Below are 19,157 nucleotides of genomic sequence, written 5' to 3'. Positions count from 1 at the left end.
GTGTTACATTAATCATCATCAACAGATGAAACAAACCGGTATAGTGAAGATATCTCTGTTGACTTCTATGCCTTCACTGACATACACTGTATAGAGAGGTGATGGTATCTGGGGGTCTTTGTTTCCAGAGGATGTTATTGTGACATACACAGGTACTGAGGCACTGCAACACGAGCAATATATAATTACCATACGGGAACTGGATATATATAACAATCTGTTTCACAAGAACGTCTTTAGTAGAAATACATTACAACATTGTTTTCAGGGATTCAGTTGAAATTTACAACAAATAAACTTTGGCAGATCTAGTCATCAAATTCACATTACTGAAACTGACATATGAAAGAATTTTAGCCAATAATATTAATATTTACAGAAGATACAACCTTTTTCTCAGTCAAGGAATTACATACTGCAAATGTATGTGATGCCATAACTTTACCCTCAGTTAAATTTTAACATTTTATTTATTTCCTTCATGAAAACAGAAATAAGTCCACTAAACAAAAGGCACTTCTGAGGTGTTACGCTAAAAAAATTCAAACAGTGAAAATTTACACATAATGAAAGTTCATACACTTATGGCAAGTTATGAGGGCTTATGCTACTAAAGGGTTTGAGTTTGAAAGTGTTTGAAAACAGCGAAATACCTCCTTCTTGGTATGGTGCTGTCAGTAGCATTGACAATGATTATGTAGTCTTCACCAACTTTCACTATGGCCCGAAGAAGCAACTGCCCACTGGTATCACTAATTGTAAACTTGCCAGCACCTCCGTCAGAGACGCTCTGAATTTGATAAGTAATACTTGTGTCCACTGAGTCGCGGTCCTGGGCTAGTACCTATATGAGTAAAACCAGCAAAGCATCACATCTGTGAATTAGCAGATTCATGTACATATAAGAGCCAAAAAGAGTGAATGAGTGAGTTTAGTTTTATGCCTCACTCTGCAATATTCCAGCTATATGTTGTCATCTGTGGATAATTGAGTCTGGATCAGAAAATCCAGTGATCAAAAGAATAAGCATCAATCTCAATAACAACTATGTGTTGCTGAAGACCTATTTTACCTCGATCTTCACAGGGTGAAAAGATGAATTCTTAGAGTAAACATATGATTCAATCCTATTAGTATGAGTATATGACAAAATATTATGGATGTCAACTTTTTCTTTATTCTACACACCTGACGAAGGGGCAAGGAAAAGTCCAGAAACATTGTGTATAGAATAAAGAACAAGCTGACATCCATAATATTTTGTCTTGTATACTTGTACACCAACTTCTCTATGCCTCTGAATAATATAATTAGCATGAGTAATAATAAGGAAAAGTTAGATCTTTCTTAATTACATGAAATAAATTTCAACAAAAAACACTTGCCACCACGCAGAAAGGATACCATTTGGAGAGTTTGAGGATCAAGCATCTTATTCAACACACATTTGCAGAGTGATATCATATGTCTAACTGACTGCAGGTTTCACTTTCAATGATACAATTTCTCACAGCCACAAAACAACCCACCTGGACGATAAATTCTCCAGCCCCTTGTGTGTAATCTCCTTCAGGCAGAGATCTCCTGTAGGGGGTTCCAACAAAGAATGGAGTGTTGTCATTGATATCCACAACGTTGACTGTCAGACTGATGCTTCCTGACCGCTGCTCTGCTGTGCCCTGCTCCCGCACAATCACCTAAATAGACACATATTAAAGCATATCACCAGAACTATGTAACCAAACGAACATGTAGCAAATATATTAGACTGGATTTCATTGGATACATATTGTTATACATGCATATAATCTTTAATACTTATTTCCCACTGTTGAATGAATTCTGTGAGTGCTAGAACTTCCTTGATGTCTTCTCACTTAACAGATACTCACATTGAATGTGTACTGCTGTACAGATTCATAATCCAAGGGTCCAGCTGTCAATCGAAGGAAATTGTTGCTATCAATATAAAATGGGTTTGCTGGTGTAACTTCAAATGTATATTGCTGGGGTGGGTCACCAGGGGCCTGAAACAACATGACACAAGGAACTATTTAGATATGCATAAACCTCTCAATATCACACCAAAGCATAAAGCAGTTTACCCATCAACTAATTACAGCTTTATTGTAACACTGGTTTCCTTGATAGAATTTCCTTGGAAAAAAACTACGGAACTACACTGGATTAGGTGAAGAGGGTTGGTGAAACGGCTGATTCTGTGTCTTTGTTCTCGAAGAGCCATTCCTCATGATATCAACCAAATGTTTCTGCATTACACAATATTCTCTCACTCACAGTATCTCTAGCTGTATTAGATAGTAATCAATCAACTTACAATATCTGCATCTGTAATTACAAGCTGTAGAGCATTTTGAAGCTGCTGGTCCTTAATATATGCTCCAGTCAGGTCATTTTCTCGGATGTAGCCAATCTGCGAGCCGATGGATGTTGACACAGAGGGTGGGTTATTGTTGGCTGCAGTCACAGTCAGATATAAAATAGCACGGTTGTATCGTCTATTTGTAGAATCTTCTTGTATCTGTGAAACAAAACACAGTGTTATGATAACAATGCCTTCATATACACATATATGTATTCAGGTGTAGTAAGTAAAAGTAAAAGTAAGACTTCTGAAATTTATTAAACTACTCACCCGATACATGCAAAAGTGTTAGAAATCATAAATTTGCATGAGTGTTGGTGTATACATTTATGAATAAAGCTCCATGGTAAGAACAGTTAGTGGAAATCCCACAATTACTGTCTGCGGATACATGTTCTAAATATTTTGACTCAATGCTGAGACTTGTCAACATTACAGTACACATATCTGTCACTAGATGTCAAGTTAACCATTTGGATATAATATGTGTCATTCAATTCCATCTCCCAAACAACAACTTTTACCGTGCTGCTGTCCTTGCCCACATCCAATAACATAACTGACAACTACCATAACTCGATCTCTCCTTATTATGTTTACACCTGAAAGACTCAAGTCACGTAGATAGTAAAGTAACTTTTCACATTCTCCAACTACAATTGAACACTTACTTTATAAGAAGTGATAAACGAACTTTATGTGAAGCCAGCATAACAACATTGAAAAATTTAAGTTAGCTCTTTTACCCGAATGATGACTCTCAGTTCTTGAATTACAGCCCTGTCTATGGTTTGTACCAACTGAAGACGTCCCCTGTACGTGCTGGTACCTGCCACTTGCTCACTTGTCACTTGAAATCTGTTCTCGTATCCACGAGGTTCAGCTGTCAAAAGACACAGCTCTTGTTCTATTTCATTTTAGATTAACACTTATTGCACCAAACTTGTTGCAACAGTACTCATTCTTTTCTGCTATACCTATGATATGTATGAAATTATAGGATGCAATCAGGAATATAACATGTGTATACCACAGCCTATAATGACTTAATCTCGTCAAATCACACTGTAGTTGTAAAAATACATTAACATAGCACACTGCTTGTTGAGTACTTTTTAAGTTACATATCATGTTGCTCTTAGTTATAAGACATGATGCAGATCCAAGCAATTTCAATACAAAGAATCCAAAAGCATATTTCATTTGGTAACATGAAAATAATAAATGTTGCTTATCAGTAAGCCTCTGTGATTTCTGCATGAATCCTGGCACTCATAACAGCAATTCACTGCAGCATTGCATAATAGGTTAATTTCTGCCCCAATGATACATGTAGTAGGAAATTGAAGCTGAAGGAAGGCACCGACAAATCCTTCAGAAATGTAGACATCTGTAAAGACTTTGAGCAAGGAAATGATCAGTGATATATATGTGCAGGTGATGTAATGCTCACTCTGTTCCACTGAGAAGATAACTGGGTAGTTTAGAGTGTCCTGATCCCTGGCTAGGATGTCAACAGGAACATTTGGGTTGGCAGGAGGATACGGGAAAACAGAAATCTCGCCAGGCTGAAACAAAGATTACAATATTTATCATTAATGGTCTTACATATGTTCCATAAAGTTATCTGAAGCAAACCCTCAAAAACCACCATATTCACACACATAACCATGAAAAGCTATGATGCTGACTGTTCAATGTACCCAATATTCAGCAGCCCTGTCTACACCCTGGTATCTCCACCAATTAGTATAAATGTGTTTTCCTGTTTTAAATCAGTCCCCAATTTATCACACCAGACATGTACATCAAATACACTTGTATGTGAATCCAATGTGAACACAAGATAACCTGTTAGTTTAGATAGACTCACCGACTGTCCTGATACCATGGAGGCAGTGTATGTTGGGTTGAGACATTTATTTTGACTATCAGTGTAACATGTTGGATACACAAAGATGGGCTTCTGGTCATCACCATCTGTTATTGTGATGTTCAGAGTGGTTGTAGCACTTCTTTTAACCTCAGGTGGTTGAGCAGAATCCTACAAAAGGGAAGAAATTGATCAAACAGTATTGCAATGAATTGCTTTATTTAGACAAATAGAATGTATATCATCCTGTGATGCACACATACCATTGCTCTTATTGACAGGACGTAGTTGGTGTTCCCAGCTGAGTTCAGACTTTCAAAATCCAGAGTGTTTCTCACTGTCACATATCCCAAAGATGGGATATCAATAGCAAATTTATCTGATCCTGGACCCTGTAAGAGAAAGTCAAAGTAATTACTATTGATTATGACAACAGACAACTAATCTCTTTACAAAATGCTAAAGCGATAAATATAGTTATAATAACAAATTAAGTTGTTTTTCTTTACTCTACTACAACTGAACATTAGAATCTTATAAAGCACCCCTTACAGCAATAATGTCAAAGACAATGTTCTTGTTGACATCAAAGTCCAGGTCAGTGGCTGAAATATCTCGAAACACTGTTGTACCAATGGGAGTTAACTGGAAGAAAAAGAGAGTGAGATTTGTGAACTGGCCTACACATTTCACAGAAATTAACTTTAGATAAATAATAACAAACTTCATCAAAATCGTAACTGTGAGAAAACTACCAATATTATGAAAGCTAGATGTAAGGCTTGCAAACAAGCAAAACATTCAGGTTCACAACACATCCAGCAATTGCTTGTGATTTCCAAGTAAAACCATACATAGGGCAAAACCCTGTGATCAGAGTTAACTATATTTGTTTTACCATTCACCATCTAGCAGTTATTAACAACTTACCTCATTGACAGACACAGCATATGGAGAATTTTGGAACACAGGGCTGTTGTCATTTACATCTATAATTTGAACCCTCAGCAACATGAAGAAAGCCTAAGAAAGCAAAAAAGACAATTAAAACCTGTCCGATATCGCATCTTGATGACAGACGGGATAGAAATAAGGGATAGGAATTTCTTGGCAAAGTCAAGTAAGACCAAAGGACCTATATAGCACTCAACGCTTGTCATAAAACAAGACAAAAACAATAATTCATTTGTCTATCAAGAAAGGAAGGAACCTCATACAAGACAATTGTGATGTAACATAATCTTGTAAGTAGACATTCTGTAGTGTTGGAAAAAGTCATTTACAATGGACCTACATTACTTGAACTGAGAGGCAAAAGTACCATCCAGCATACATGGCATGTATTTTACTTCATGTATGTAGTAGTCTGTAATTACATAGTTCCACAGTACTAACATACACTGATGCACTAACAAAAAAATATACTACTATCTGCATAAACCCTGTTCAAATTCTTTCAAAGCAACTGTGGGCATTTTCAGCAACCCTACCATACATTAGTAACTTTTGTGTAGTTGTGATCTGTGTATTTTAATTTAAGATCTTTGTCATTAATTCCCATAAAATATGGATAAAAAATCTACGGATAAAATTGATGTAATTCTTATAATGATATTAAAACATAACGAAAATATTTGCGTGTAACTGAATAATTTCTGTAAAGCAAATGGGTCAGAATAAAAATTGTATAAAGATCTTATTGAACATGTCAAGCAAATGAAAGCATGAAAAATATCTGCGGCTTAAGTCACGTAAATACTATGTTACATAATAGGTAGATTCAGATTCAGTAAGTTACACGCTTCATACTGTTTTACTGCAAGTAATGCAACCATAAAATGTCAGGAAACCTCAATTCAAAAGATTCACACCCATGTGTTATCTCATTACCAAATGTACGTACATATAAAAGTATGTCAAAAGTTAGATGATCTGGGATTTATGGAAGGTTAAACATGTGTAAGTTGTGGATAAAAAGAGGCATGGTAAACGGTTTTCAAGAGAATGTCTGTTCCAACCACTTTAAGAAAAGCAAACAAATATTAAAAAGCAATAAAAATTCAGAAATATACAAACTTGTCCAGTCTGTAACATGAAGAAAAAAAATGGTATAAATAATGCTGTAAATCACTGAAAAAAGTACCTTTTACTTCAAATCCCTAAAACACGAAACTACCTCTTACACCCTTATCTGTATCATAAACCAACAATACATATATATGTACTACTACCAGTAATAATATTTAATAATACTGGATTTAGCAGTAACTGTTAACATCAGACAGTACGAAGCATAGTTTTAGGAGTAATAATAGTGAGTATTGTGAAAGAATAATCTAAGGTATTGTCATAATTCCATCCATACAATGACAGCCTGTAAATAATCATGTCTGGATATGCAAAAGTCTGGATATGCAAAAGTCTGGATATGCAAAACAGTGGTTAATAGCATGAGCAACCATCCATGCAGTCAGGGTTTGAATGGCACATGACTAGGTGGATCACAAAATAAAAAAACTTCCAATAATCATTGAAATTGTTTCTTACGGCAAGCATAACATAGTATGATATTAGATTATGATGAATACAGCTGAAGTCAAATGCCAAAGAAGTACAGTGATGTGCCAGAAGTATTGCAACAATCAAAGCTGCAGACACCAAATCAACTTTGCTTTGCTGAAAACACAGATTTTTGTAAACCCGTCGACAAAGGGACTACATATTTTGTCCGAATATATTTTGGAATGTAAGTGCTTTGATTATGTAATGTGCTGTGTATACATCAGTCCTGTATGTAGCAAAGATGGATCAGGAGCAAAAGAATAGACAGATGAGCAAAAGAAAAGAATATTTCAATTACATTTGAATAGCATGAAGAATTGTAAGATAGTTATTGGTATAAATTAATTGACCTGCAGTTGGGTAAATTTTTAATATGTTTATATGATTGGGAAGACTTTGAAAACATACCTTGCGGCAGCGAAAAGGAAATTTGTAGGATAAAGAAGGGAACTGAGATTGTTTTTCCTGATTGTAGGGTTGGGACTGGGTGTGTGCCAGCTACAATGGTGTAGTTGTACTGGTACCAGTTGAAGGCAATATTAACTGAACAAAGTATACTGACATACTTGATACAAATTTGTGGCCTCTTATTGACAAAGAATTTGATTATAATGCCCGTGTGATCATGCCTCATGCCTTGGACACTACAAACAGCATACCCAGTATAGACTGTCCTGATCTGTCCACAGCTGTTCATATTAGAATATGTAAGAAGATGTTTGAAAGTTCAGAGAAATTGTGAAAACATGAACTGAGATTTGTGGATCTGGGTTGGTCTTCAAGGAAATATTAGAAGCTTGCAGAGCCCTATATTAAAGATATTTGAAGTGGTCTGATCTAGGGGCAATTCAGAAATAACAATATTTATAATACTTGCAATAATTTTGTGAAATAATGCTCACATCAATCCTGAATAAAAGTTTTAATTTAGTCATGTTAGCTTAGCTGAATCATGTTAGGATTTATGCATTTTTGATGTGCTTCTTATCTTCAACATCAACAGACAAGAAAGAGGAATAGGAATAATCGAAAAATTAATGAAGAATATTTTCACTAATTGCGTAACTAATTTCATGACATTTTAAAATTCAGATCACTTGGGTATATTCTTGGGTAAATTTAAGATGTATGCAAGTTTGTTCTCCCTTTGAACATTTTTTTCAAAATGTTGAGTGGAGAAAAATTAAGTCTATCTGTTTATTGGCTGTGTGTACAAAGGATACATGAGGTCATACAGCACATGGAAAACTGAGTTATGAATACTTCAAATTATTTGATGTCAGAATGAAAATAATGGGTGGGATAGAGATGAGATACACAGAAAAGAGATACAGACATCCTCAAACAGATTTGGTATTCCCCAAGCTGTCATGGTTATTCAGTGCTCGAGGTATCCTTGTCATAATCCTAAAGTATAAAGTTGATAAATGTATGAAGTAGCTTGAGATAAATGCTGCTGGAGAAACAACTCTTTGCTAATATCATACTATATCAACACTGCAAACAGTCCTAATTACCCATGGAAGCTATCCTCATTCCTCCCAGTGCAGTTAACTGACACAGAGTGAGAGCATGCTACCCTCATTCACTCCAAAGCAGTTAACTGACACAGGGTGACAACATGTTACCCTCATTTCCTCTCTAATGCAATTATCAACACAGGGCAACAGCATGCTACCCTCATTCTTCACAACACAATTACTGACACAGGGTAAAAGCATGCTACCCTCATTCCCCCCAATGCAATTACTGACACAGGGTAAAAGCATGCTACCCTCATTCCCCCCAATGCAATTACTGACATAGGGCAATGGCATGCCACCCTCATTCCCCCCAATGCAATTACTGACAAAGGGCAACGGCATGCTACCCCTGTTCTCATGCCCTACATACTACTTACTGCGTCAGGGTTTGTAAAAAGACCAAGTGGTGAGTACCGCTAAACAAACAATAGGACTTCTACTCTACAATTCTAATAAGCAAAGCCTATAGCTATTAAGGGCTGACAGTAACATAAGGAGTTTCTCAGGACCCATAAAGCATCAATACATGTTGTTTGGTGGATGCATGGCTGAATTTTAAAGATGAATAGTGAAGGTAACTATGACAGAGACAAGTAAAACAGAAGTTCAGACTGATCATATGACTGATCATATCAAACTTTCAGTGTTAATGTCAGGATAATATGCAGACTTTCCCATCAGCGTTCAAGTCATGAAAATAGTGTCAAAACTGTCAAGGTCACATGAGGAATGTGGCATCATCAATGACAAGGTCCTATGAAGCTGTGGTCAACATCTGCTGCTGATGTCTTGACGCAGTCTCAGCATCAATACTGAGGTTAGCTCATCAGTGCCATTATCAATGCAGGAGTCAAGATTACACTTAACATACTTGTGCAGGTCCAGAAGGTGCCATCAATGTAATGGTCAAGTATTGTTCCATTAATGATGTCAGGAATAAAGATAGTCAGACATGAAATTTTAGGAAGGAGTCTTCAGAAAAGATCATGAAGAATGATCTTGCAAAGTCAGATACTGGTACTAAAATCTTGAAAAAAATAATGTATCAACAAACTTAATTGTCAAGTTTCATAAATAGATATATATCAAATATAAGTCAATGATCAATTCATCCATACAAGAATATATTTAGGCAACGTTTAGGACTACTTACTGTGTTTATGGTGAGATCTGTACACTGTAGGGTATACTCAAACACAGTATTGTCGTCAAGTGAATCTGGACGCGTACCCTACAATCAAGAATATATTATACATAACACACCAGTTCTTGTTTGCAAAAGCACTGTTATTAAAAATCTGATCACAAATTCATGTTAAAGTATGACAGCAATACCATCCGTGTGAAAATCATGCAATGAGAACATCTTTCCAATGGACAAGTGAGGTAAGGTCAATATAATCATTTGATTTATGCTTTAGAGTCACTAGTACAAGTTGTATTAACAAAAGGTTCCACATTTCACAAAATGAACAATAAATACTGCACATAAAAAAACCATCAGCACTGGAAACACACAAGGTGTAAGTCACAACATACATCTCTGTCAATGGGTTTCTTCAGCCTCAGGAACCATTCCCTTCCAGTTAGGCTGCCACTTCGAGGGCCAGACTCCAGTTCAAAGTACTCAGCAGCAGGAAGCTTAGCAGTAGTACTAGCATCAAACTGAAGCCCAATGCTCTGTGTATTGCCAGCCAGTCCAAGTCCAGCTCTGTATTCATTTGGTGAAGCTAAAATGAAAACCATGTTTGCTACTTCAATCTGGTTAAAAAAAGGCAACATTTTTCACTCTCTCCATATGACACAAAGTAACCAATTCTTACTCTCTATGTGAGGAAATAGTGATTTTGTGTGAGTATGAATATCCGCTATATAATAGGCGTAAAATGTGAGCATCATATTAAACACGCACACAATCATCGAGCATCATATTAAACAAGCACATAATTATCGAGCATCATATTAAACACACACACAATCATCTAACACTACTACAGGGTCTATGTACAACTTACCATCAAGCGTAGCCTGGCTATCTACTTCTTTTATGGACACCCTCAAGGTTCCCTCAGCAGATGCATCTTGGCAAGTGTCTACAAACAAACAATACACATGTATCTCAAGTTATCAAAAAGTACTTACATCCATTTCCAAACGGCTTTTTGTACCTTTCATAATCCCATACATTTATTGTGAATATATAATTTAATACCATGAATGTCCTGTCAAAACAAACGTTGACATTAATACTAAGAAACTTACATGTTTTCTACTGACATGCCTTAAATGAATAAGAAAAATGACCTTTTATGTTGTATTTCTTCTTGAGCATGAACATTTTGGGATATATAAACACATAGAACATGATTATATATGATGCAAATGTTTGTCTTTAAATATCATGAACATTGGAAACATTTTGTATCGCAAATAAAAGGTGAAAGTTGACACATCTTTAAGGAACCACTGCAATGACATTTTTGGTAATACATATATCACATACTAATCACCATGACACCATGCTTCACTGAACTTTGCATGCAAAAGGGGCAATTCAGAAAGTGTAACAAATAGTATAAAATATATGCAATCACACCAATCCATAGGTTAAATTCACATGCTTGAACATGTTGAAACAGGTTAAATCCATGCATATTTGCACAAATGTTGACCAATAGCATAGCTATCAACCCAGATCCAGTAATCTTTCAGGACCAAAATGAAATAAATACATCTGGCAAATTCTTGAAATACATCTTTCCATCATACTATGCAGGCAGCCAAGATCTTCAAGATGCACATTATGTAGTCTCAGAATGCAAACTTGTATGCTCCAAACAGTTTATATATCCATCAACATCAAGCACAGAAACCATATCCATGGATATCAAAATCCAAATTTGGTGTACCTAAACCTTTCATGGAACAATCCTTCTCATCTGACCCATCAGGACACTGTACAATCCCATCACATTTACAATATCGAGCAACACAGGTGCCGTCAGCACACAGGAACGTGTTGGGGTCATATAGACACTGATACTCAGAAAAGTGCCCAAATATTGTGTGATCCAAGTTGTAGGCTGAGTTCCAAACTTGGTCCACCTGGTTCGAATAGCTGTCCACCAATGCCCAAGACTTGTCTAAAGGCGAGAGGCAAACATCAGGAAGTCTTTCAATGCTCATATTCTGCACACAAGCCTCCTAAACTAAGACATGTATCTAACATATAAATACACAGAATAAACAATGTTATAAAACATGACACAAATGTAGCAATGTAACAAAATCAATAAAACTATATGCATGGAATCATTTGGACTAAGTTTTATTATACTTAAACTTATCATGCTATTATATTTATATGGGCTCAACACATGTTGCAGTATAAGTTTTCTGTTGAACTGAAGATTTTGTGTGTGTACTGTTCTGATGGAAAAAACAATCCTTTGATCTCAAAAATTATATTCATCCAAAAGTTCAATTTACAAATATTAGTGCTGGTAGTCAGTATAGATCACACAGTTCAATAATCTTAGCTGAATATTGATCTATTATTGAAAAATATCAGAGAAGTAACATAGAGGGAAAATGCCAATTAATCTGAAAATCACATATTTCACAAATTCACATCACTGGTGAAAGGAGACATATGAAGGCTTGGATTTCTAACAAAATAGTGTCCAGGGCCTCCTGTCACAAAGCACTAAGGTGATCATAAGGTAACCTTAGTGCAATGTTAAAGAATGGGAGTGAAGGTTAACCTTAGCAAAGGTTGCTTTGTGAAAGGGGCCCCTGGAAATAATTGAGAAGCAGTCTATGAATATAGAGTAAACTAAAACATTAATTCACTACAATCGTTTGTGTATGATATTATCGATGACACAAGTTTCTATAATCACTAACAATTTGTCGTTTCTGATTAACAATCTTTTAAGCCAGTCCTACAAAATATTGAACATTTTTATCTATGACTCTGATTTCATATAATTTCAAATATATAGCCGGTAATCACACATAATATTTGTGGAAAATACTGAAACATGCAACAATATTCACGTTATGAGTTGGGACAAAACGATGACAACTCCAAACCAATTTCCAGAACTAGTATTGAACATTTTTCTCATTGTAAAATTCATTTCTTTCTTCTGTACTTTCTAATCAAAAGAAAGTCATGTCATAAACAGCTCTAAGGCAAATATCCATACCTTATAAAACCAAGGCATACTGAAGCACTAATAATAAATAGTATACTTACTGTAAAAAGTGACTTGCTGTTGTGAAATTTGTATACATGTCAGCAGCATTAGGACACAGGTCAGCATAACCGGTACCTGTGTTGATGGCGTTGTCGCCATCTTGTGTGTCTCCCTTGGAGCTAAGGTGGAGATAGCTGCAACAGATTTGATAATACAATTCCTGATCCTATTTCATTGTCTGCCATGTGATAAATAAATCAATATTTGGACAAACATATTTGTAACATAATGTCTTTTGCTGAATCATGACAATGGTTTATCTGAAAAGCATGTACAATACCTGGAAAGTGATCTAAATAGTCAACTAGGGTATATATGCCATTTCTTACTTGAATTCACATTAGATAATTATTTTCAATCCAACAATCATGAAATGTTATTTATCATATCAAGATTATTGAACTCTGTACATTGAACAACTATTTACCTATATAATATTTTGTTTTAAGCTAATTACACTGTACTTACATATCCAAATTCATTAACATGCTAGGGTTAGAGAAGCAAGCTCAGAGAATAATATAAAAAACATACAAGATATTTTGTCCACTATGTATCATATAATTGAAACAGACATACTACACATACAGTAAAAGTGCTGTCATTTCATGTTCACAACTTGCACATAAATGATCAGAGAAATAAAAGTGATTATGTAATTGCAGATTTACAGATGAACATTTAAAATAACATTTACAGACTAATGCCAAATTGAATTCCGATGTTATTCACTCATTAGAATAGACAAGACAGTCACTCATGTAACACACAATTATCACCTCTTGGTTATCGAATTGTTTTTAATGTCTTTTCCCTTTCATATTTCTAACAAATTTTCAGGATATTAACAAAATTGGGAAAATATTACCCAAAATGTAGTAATTTCAAAGCATGCTGCTATCTGCAATGATAATAAGCCAGATTTTCATGAATGAGTACTTGAAGCCCTGCCCTCTTGAGTGCACGAAGGCGTATCGTTGCGATGACAATAGCTGAGCCAGCCTTCTAACTTGCCTAACAAGTTCTCTCTTGGGCTGACTATATTCCACTCCCAGGTGACAGATTTAGACATGATAGAATAAACTGGGTCACATGTTGGATAGGGAACAAATTTTCTACAGGCCTGTTCAATACTTAAGATTTTGTTATGTTATCATTTCTATACAAATTGCACATAAATAACAATAGTTTATCTTCAAGTGATTCCTAGCAAAAATTACTGACTGGACACTGGTGAAAAACAGCTTGATAAATGACTGTTTTTCAATGTTTAAAAGCATGCAAACAATTTATTCACCTAATTTCACATGAATAATGAGGAATGGCCATGCAATATTGAGGCAGCAACTTCCTTTTCTCTGAATACACATATACCGTATCACAATCATGCATGTTACAAGATTCACAGTATTTGTCCTTTGCTGTAGCATATTATAAAATGACAACTGGAAAAAGTACAATAGAGCATATATACATGACATAAGGATTACTGATACTGATATCATACATAAACACTTCACCAAATGCAAAATAAGAACCTACATACACAATAATTGTTATGCTAAGTCTGACATGAAAGGCATCTATGTTGATGCTTTATCAAATATACCATTAAATCAATACAAACATATTTTGTTCCAGCCATGTTCAGCTAAAATATAATATTTCAGTGAATGAAGCTAATTAATCAAGCCTTTCTCTTACAATAGTTTTAGATAGATTACACCAAATTACTGTCCTTAGCAGGGGGGCATGATGTATCATTATGATATGTACAAAATGACATCCCAAGCATCAAAGAAGTTTCAGTGCATTGATTCATAGTTCATGCTCATGGATTCCCATCATGTAAAATGTATTTCACTTAAAATCTGTTTCAAGTGTACTGAGTACGGTATTTTGTGGAGATGGCAACATTTCATAGTTTCATATTCATATAGTCACATATAGTAGGCCTATATATTAGCAAGAGAAAGTTCATGAATGTTTTATTTTTTTTCTAATAGTTACGTTTTTGGGAGGGATTGATAGATGTATCCATAATAAAACACATCAATATCATCTGATTTTCATCTTATGTTGAACTATTGCAAGTGCCGTGGGCGTTTACTTTTTTACATAACACATTGTTCCTAATCCGTTAATCAACAATTACTAAAAAAAATATCAATCACTTCTACTTCATGTGTATTAGCAACATCACTTCCACTTCATGTGTATTAGCAATAAATTAACCCCAATGTCAACTAAATTATGTGAACTACTTGATAAAAGAAATTCTGACTTCACATTTGACAAATACACGCTTGATAATGAAAACGCGTTCCTAACACTAACAAACATGCGTAAGGTTGTCCAGGGCGGTGACAGCAACTGCAATGACTCTCACTGCATTTCTGTCACTAACTCTGTATTCCACGCATTAAACACTAACACATAATACCCCTCACCTTTTCGAAATGTCCAATCCCTCCGATGATAAGTTAATCACAACCGGAGAGAAAGAATAACAGTAACACAGGTAAGTGAATGTAACCGGTAGCTTTGCCACCACACCTTGTGAGACCCTATATGATATGCTGTCGGATATATCCCATTGGTTTTCATAATAGAAGGCTGCGCCGACCGGTTATTTTGGAATGCCTTCAATAGGCAGAGACGGTATACACCAACTTGCAGAACCGGTTCGAGCACTGACACCGCCATCTTTGAAAACATTGCCATGTGAAACAATATAAATAGCAACCAATCAAAACCGTTTTACCGCGTATGGCTTCTTTCATTTACTGTTATCGGCCTTGCACGCACATTTTCATTGGTGAGGTTTCGGAGACGCGGCAAGACTCAACTCTCAAAATTGCATCTTTTATTTGTCAGATAATGGTTACTAATCAACAATTATTCAAAACATGGTGAGGTTATGTATATGCATGTGTACAAAAATGTTAATATCACTCCTTCAAACTTAAAGAGAAAGGGAATCGTCCATTAACAGCAGTACGTGTGTTATCGTGTGTGAACAGTATACACGTAGTGGTATACATTCAGTTGCAGGTAGTAGTTGTCATCCAATGATAAATACTATGCTTTACCACTTTATCCAAAGACATCACACGCACATACTGTAGTACATCAGAACTTCTAACAGTATGTGGCCGTATTGAGCATGTTATTATTAATACATGTATAATTATGTGGTCGTAGTGCAAAACCCATGACGTTGCTGCCTAATTGTTATAGCGCTATGTACAGGTGGTAAATTAGGTAACACCCGGAACTAATTACAACCAGATTAACACTATGTGCAAGAACAGTACTATAACAACAGTGTTAATCGTGTTTATTGAGCCTGATTAATCTGCCAAATATCCCACCTTTGCGGTGATCACTGTTTATTTGGCGTTTGCCCCGGAACCGTTTTGAATGACCCAGTCATACCCTTGAGGACAAAATCACCCAACCGTGAAATCAGCCGATTATTATATTTATAAAAAACACCAAGTCGACTAATGACCCTTCAGATTTACCTTCTAGTGTTTAGAGTGAGTGAGTGTGTTATTCATTACACCCGACCGCAGCACAATTTACAGCTGTTCATAAAGGAATTATTGTTTCCTTTTTTCATGTCTTATGTATCTTGGTGAACGAATGGTGTTCAAGACTAGCGCCGAGTTGTAAGTATTTTTACGCACACATTCTTTTGTGAAAAGATGTTCGGAAATGTGATAAATACCATACAACAAAACAGTATGCTCAGAATTAATTAAATTAAATGTTACATGAAAGTAATCATTCTAATAATGAGGTTAAATGATACAAATTCCTCATCGTAATGACTAACGTTACTTAAATTATGTATTCCACTGTAAGTTAAATTATGAAAGTAGGTGCATGGCAATGGGAGAATACTCCTGGGTCAGTGGGTCGAATTGTGTGTATACTGCATATTATGTTGTAACGTTTTCGAATTATGATAGTATGTCAATCAAGGGGGTGAATAATGCATAGGAAGTTTTGTCAAAGGAAAGCTGTTTTATTGTCATGTGTGGCTTTAATAAACTTCAATTACTTGTTGTTTTTCATTCTTCAAATATATTAGTATGGAGAGTGGGGTGTAAATTGCTTAGTTTCTTTGTCGTGTATTGACGCCACTCGACAATATTCCAGTTACATCTGACAAAATGATTAGTAGTATGAGTCTGTACCTTACAATACGATGACTGGTATCTAAGCAGCGACCAAAGCAACTACAAGGGACACGATGAGTCAACTATTGTAGAAACCCTCTTTACCCATTTGTATATATATGTTTGAAAATAATGGGTCTTTTACCTTTTTGTTTCTATTTTGTTTCTCGTTGCTTCCGTCATCTTCACGTAATGTTTTAATTTTCATTCTTTTGAAATTTGATAGTCAGTGTGCACTGAAACGTGGTGGGGTCATCTGAATACTATCGATGCAACTTGTTGTGTGCTAAATGGGCACTTTGAACGATATGTTGTGTGCTAAATGGGCACTTTGAACGATATGTTAAAACATGCAGCTGATTCAGTATTCGTTGAATTTGAGTGAAATGAAACATTGTCAAAAACAGTGAAAAACAAGAGTGCTGAACCACACCATGTTTGATTCAAACGCCTAAACTCAATAGAGTCTACAAAGATCTATATGAACATGTCCATCACTTTACAAAAAACAAACACCAGGACGATGAACGCTGGTAATTTGTGGAACGAATGGGCGATAAACTTTAAGGAGAATTACAAAACATATACCGTCATTAAGTATTACAGATTGAAGAAGTTATTATTTATATCACTTACCAAAATATCCCCTCCATTTCCATTATTGTAATTTGTATTGTGACGAAATGTCTAAACACGGCTCGTATGTCGAATGATGGACGTGGTGCTGTATAACGCTAAACTGCAAGAAGGGAGGATTCTTGAACTTTAGCAGTAAAGTGTGTCTTTATCAAAATTTATAAGGCTCCATGTTCATCTTCTCAATGACAATCAAGTGTGCAGACGATAATTTTCAAACTCCTTCCCAGAGCCTGACACCTTTTGTACCTTCTCGTTATATAATCGTGAGTACACTATCGCTGCGTGGAATTTACATTTCCTCGCAAGGGAAGTCACTCCAGAAGAAATCTCAAGAACAGACAACTCCGAGCGTTCAATGTAAATAGTATTTTCCTCCATTTGACATTTTCGATGAAAACATACAAGCTGATCAAGTGATATCACCTTGATACCTTTGCGTGTTCAAGTATGTATGCTGAAGTTTGTTTAAGATACATTTCTCTGTACAGAAACGTATCTGGAGTATATTGTTGTCCCCAGACAACGAAGCTATCTAGCCTAATATTAACTGTATAACTTAACAGGCCTAAACATAAAGCACCCAACGTTAGCAAATCTGCTGTTCATCATTACAAAAAGGAATGAACGGACGCTTGGCAACACAATAATCAGAGTTCTCCTCAGCTATGAGAATTCTTTTCAATGTGTATTTCCCGCAGACTACAAGAATCCTTACTAAACAAACACAGTAAATCTAGAAGATTATTTCACAAGAAAATACGTCTGAAGATAATTCTGTGTACACGTACAGCATTAGGAAATTAGGCCCCGGTGTCCTAGCATATAACAAACAAAATACCTTATATATCCTCCTGTAGACTAGATATACCCAATGTGTATGTACATATGTATATACATTTTGATTCTGTGTTATAATCGATTTGTTGACGATTACAGCACGAAGCATTGACTTAAGAACAAATCTCTCAGGTCCTTTCTTGATGTTTACAGCCGCAGTTCACAGCAAGATGGCGGCGTCAGGCAATACCCACTTACGTGCACACTCAGTTTATTTACACACATTCTGGTTTGGGGATGACATTGAGAAATGTCCGTGGATATAGTTTTAAAGACTGAATTATTCAGTCATACGTATTCTATCACTGATTACTATCCAACAGTCGACATGTAGGTGATGGTAGTTTGTATTTATAAATCATGTCAATCGAACGGTATCTTGCTTGCATTGGGAGACATTGACTGGTTTGTCATGCCAGTCACCCCGTATTGAACACGTTCCTCCAGCATACACTCCCGGCTGCACAGGAATGCCACTACTGTGTATATTCAGGTGACGTCATAAAGCCAAACAGTTGAGACGGCCTCACCACGCAGTACACATAATTCAGTTATGACACTGGGAAGAACATGAATGATTCGTCCCATACTAGTCGTTTTGTTATATCAAAGATCACGGCCGTTGTCCCACGTGTTTACCGGGGGCGGGGAACATTTGGCCACAGAGTGATGTCACCCTCGGATGGTAGGGGTGGTGATAACCACACCCTGTGTGCATAACGCCATAGGGATTTGCAGTAGGTGTGAGTAATGGTGCATGTTGTAAATATAACAGAGGCTCCAGTTTTGACTTATTCCCACCAGGCCTTTGGTTGTCTGTTTCAAATCTGATGGAGGACTTGGCATTGGTGTTCGAACGTTCACTGTTCACCCCTCACACCGAAGAGG

The 19,157-nt window shown here is 36.0% G+C and overlaps 1 protein-coding gene across 1 annotated transcript in view; it reads right to left on the bottom strand.

Moving 5' to 3' along the window:
- Positions 1-15,167, bottom strand: part of LOC137285007 (uncharacterized) — a 102,680-nt gene extending 87,513 nt beyond the window's left edge. The window contains exons 1-16 of the mRNA XM_067817123.1: positions 15,057-15,167; positions 12,606-12,740; positions 10,360-10,437; positions 9,884-10,074; positions 9,498-9,575; positions 5,190-5,282; positions 4,812-4,904; positions 4,523-4,651; positions 4,260-4,430; positions 3,840-3,954; positions 3,133-3,269; positions 2,339-2,542; positions 1,893-2,027; positions 1,530-1,697; positions 654-844; positions 37-163 (exon numbers count right to left, since the gene is read on the bottom strand). Coding sequence (XP_067673224.1) covers positions 37-163; positions 654-844; positions 1,530-1,697; positions 1,893-2,027; positions 2,339-2,542; positions 3,133-3,269; positions 3,840-3,954; positions 4,260-4,430; positions 4,523-4,651; positions 4,812-4,904; positions 5,190-5,282; positions 9,498-9,575; positions 9,884-10,074; positions 10,360-10,437; positions 12,606-12,705 — 2,010 coding nt within the window. The 5' untranslated portion in view covers positions 12,706-12,740; positions 15,057-15,167. The remainder of the gene's footprint in view (positions 1-36; positions 164-653; positions 845-1,529; positions 1,698-1,892; positions 2,028-2,338; positions 2,543-3,132; positions 3,270-3,839; positions 3,955-4,259; positions 4,431-4,522; positions 4,652-4,811; positions 4,905-5,189; positions 5,283-9,497; positions 9,576-9,883; positions 10,075-10,359; positions 10,438-12,605; positions 12,741-15,056) is intronic.
- Between the last annotated feature and the right edge of the window lie 3,990 nt (positions 15,168-19,157).

The sequence above is a fragment of the Haliotis asinina genome, chromosome 5 (genome assembly GCF_037392515.1).
Source record: "Haliotis asinina isolate JCU_RB_2024 chromosome 5, JCU_Hal_asi_v2, whole genome shotgun sequence".
Taxonomy (NCBI): Eukaryota; Metazoa; Mollusca; class Gastropoda; order Lepetellida; family Haliotidae; genus Haliotis; species Haliotis asinina.
This window is presented reverse-complemented; position numbering and strand designations above follow the sequence as displayed.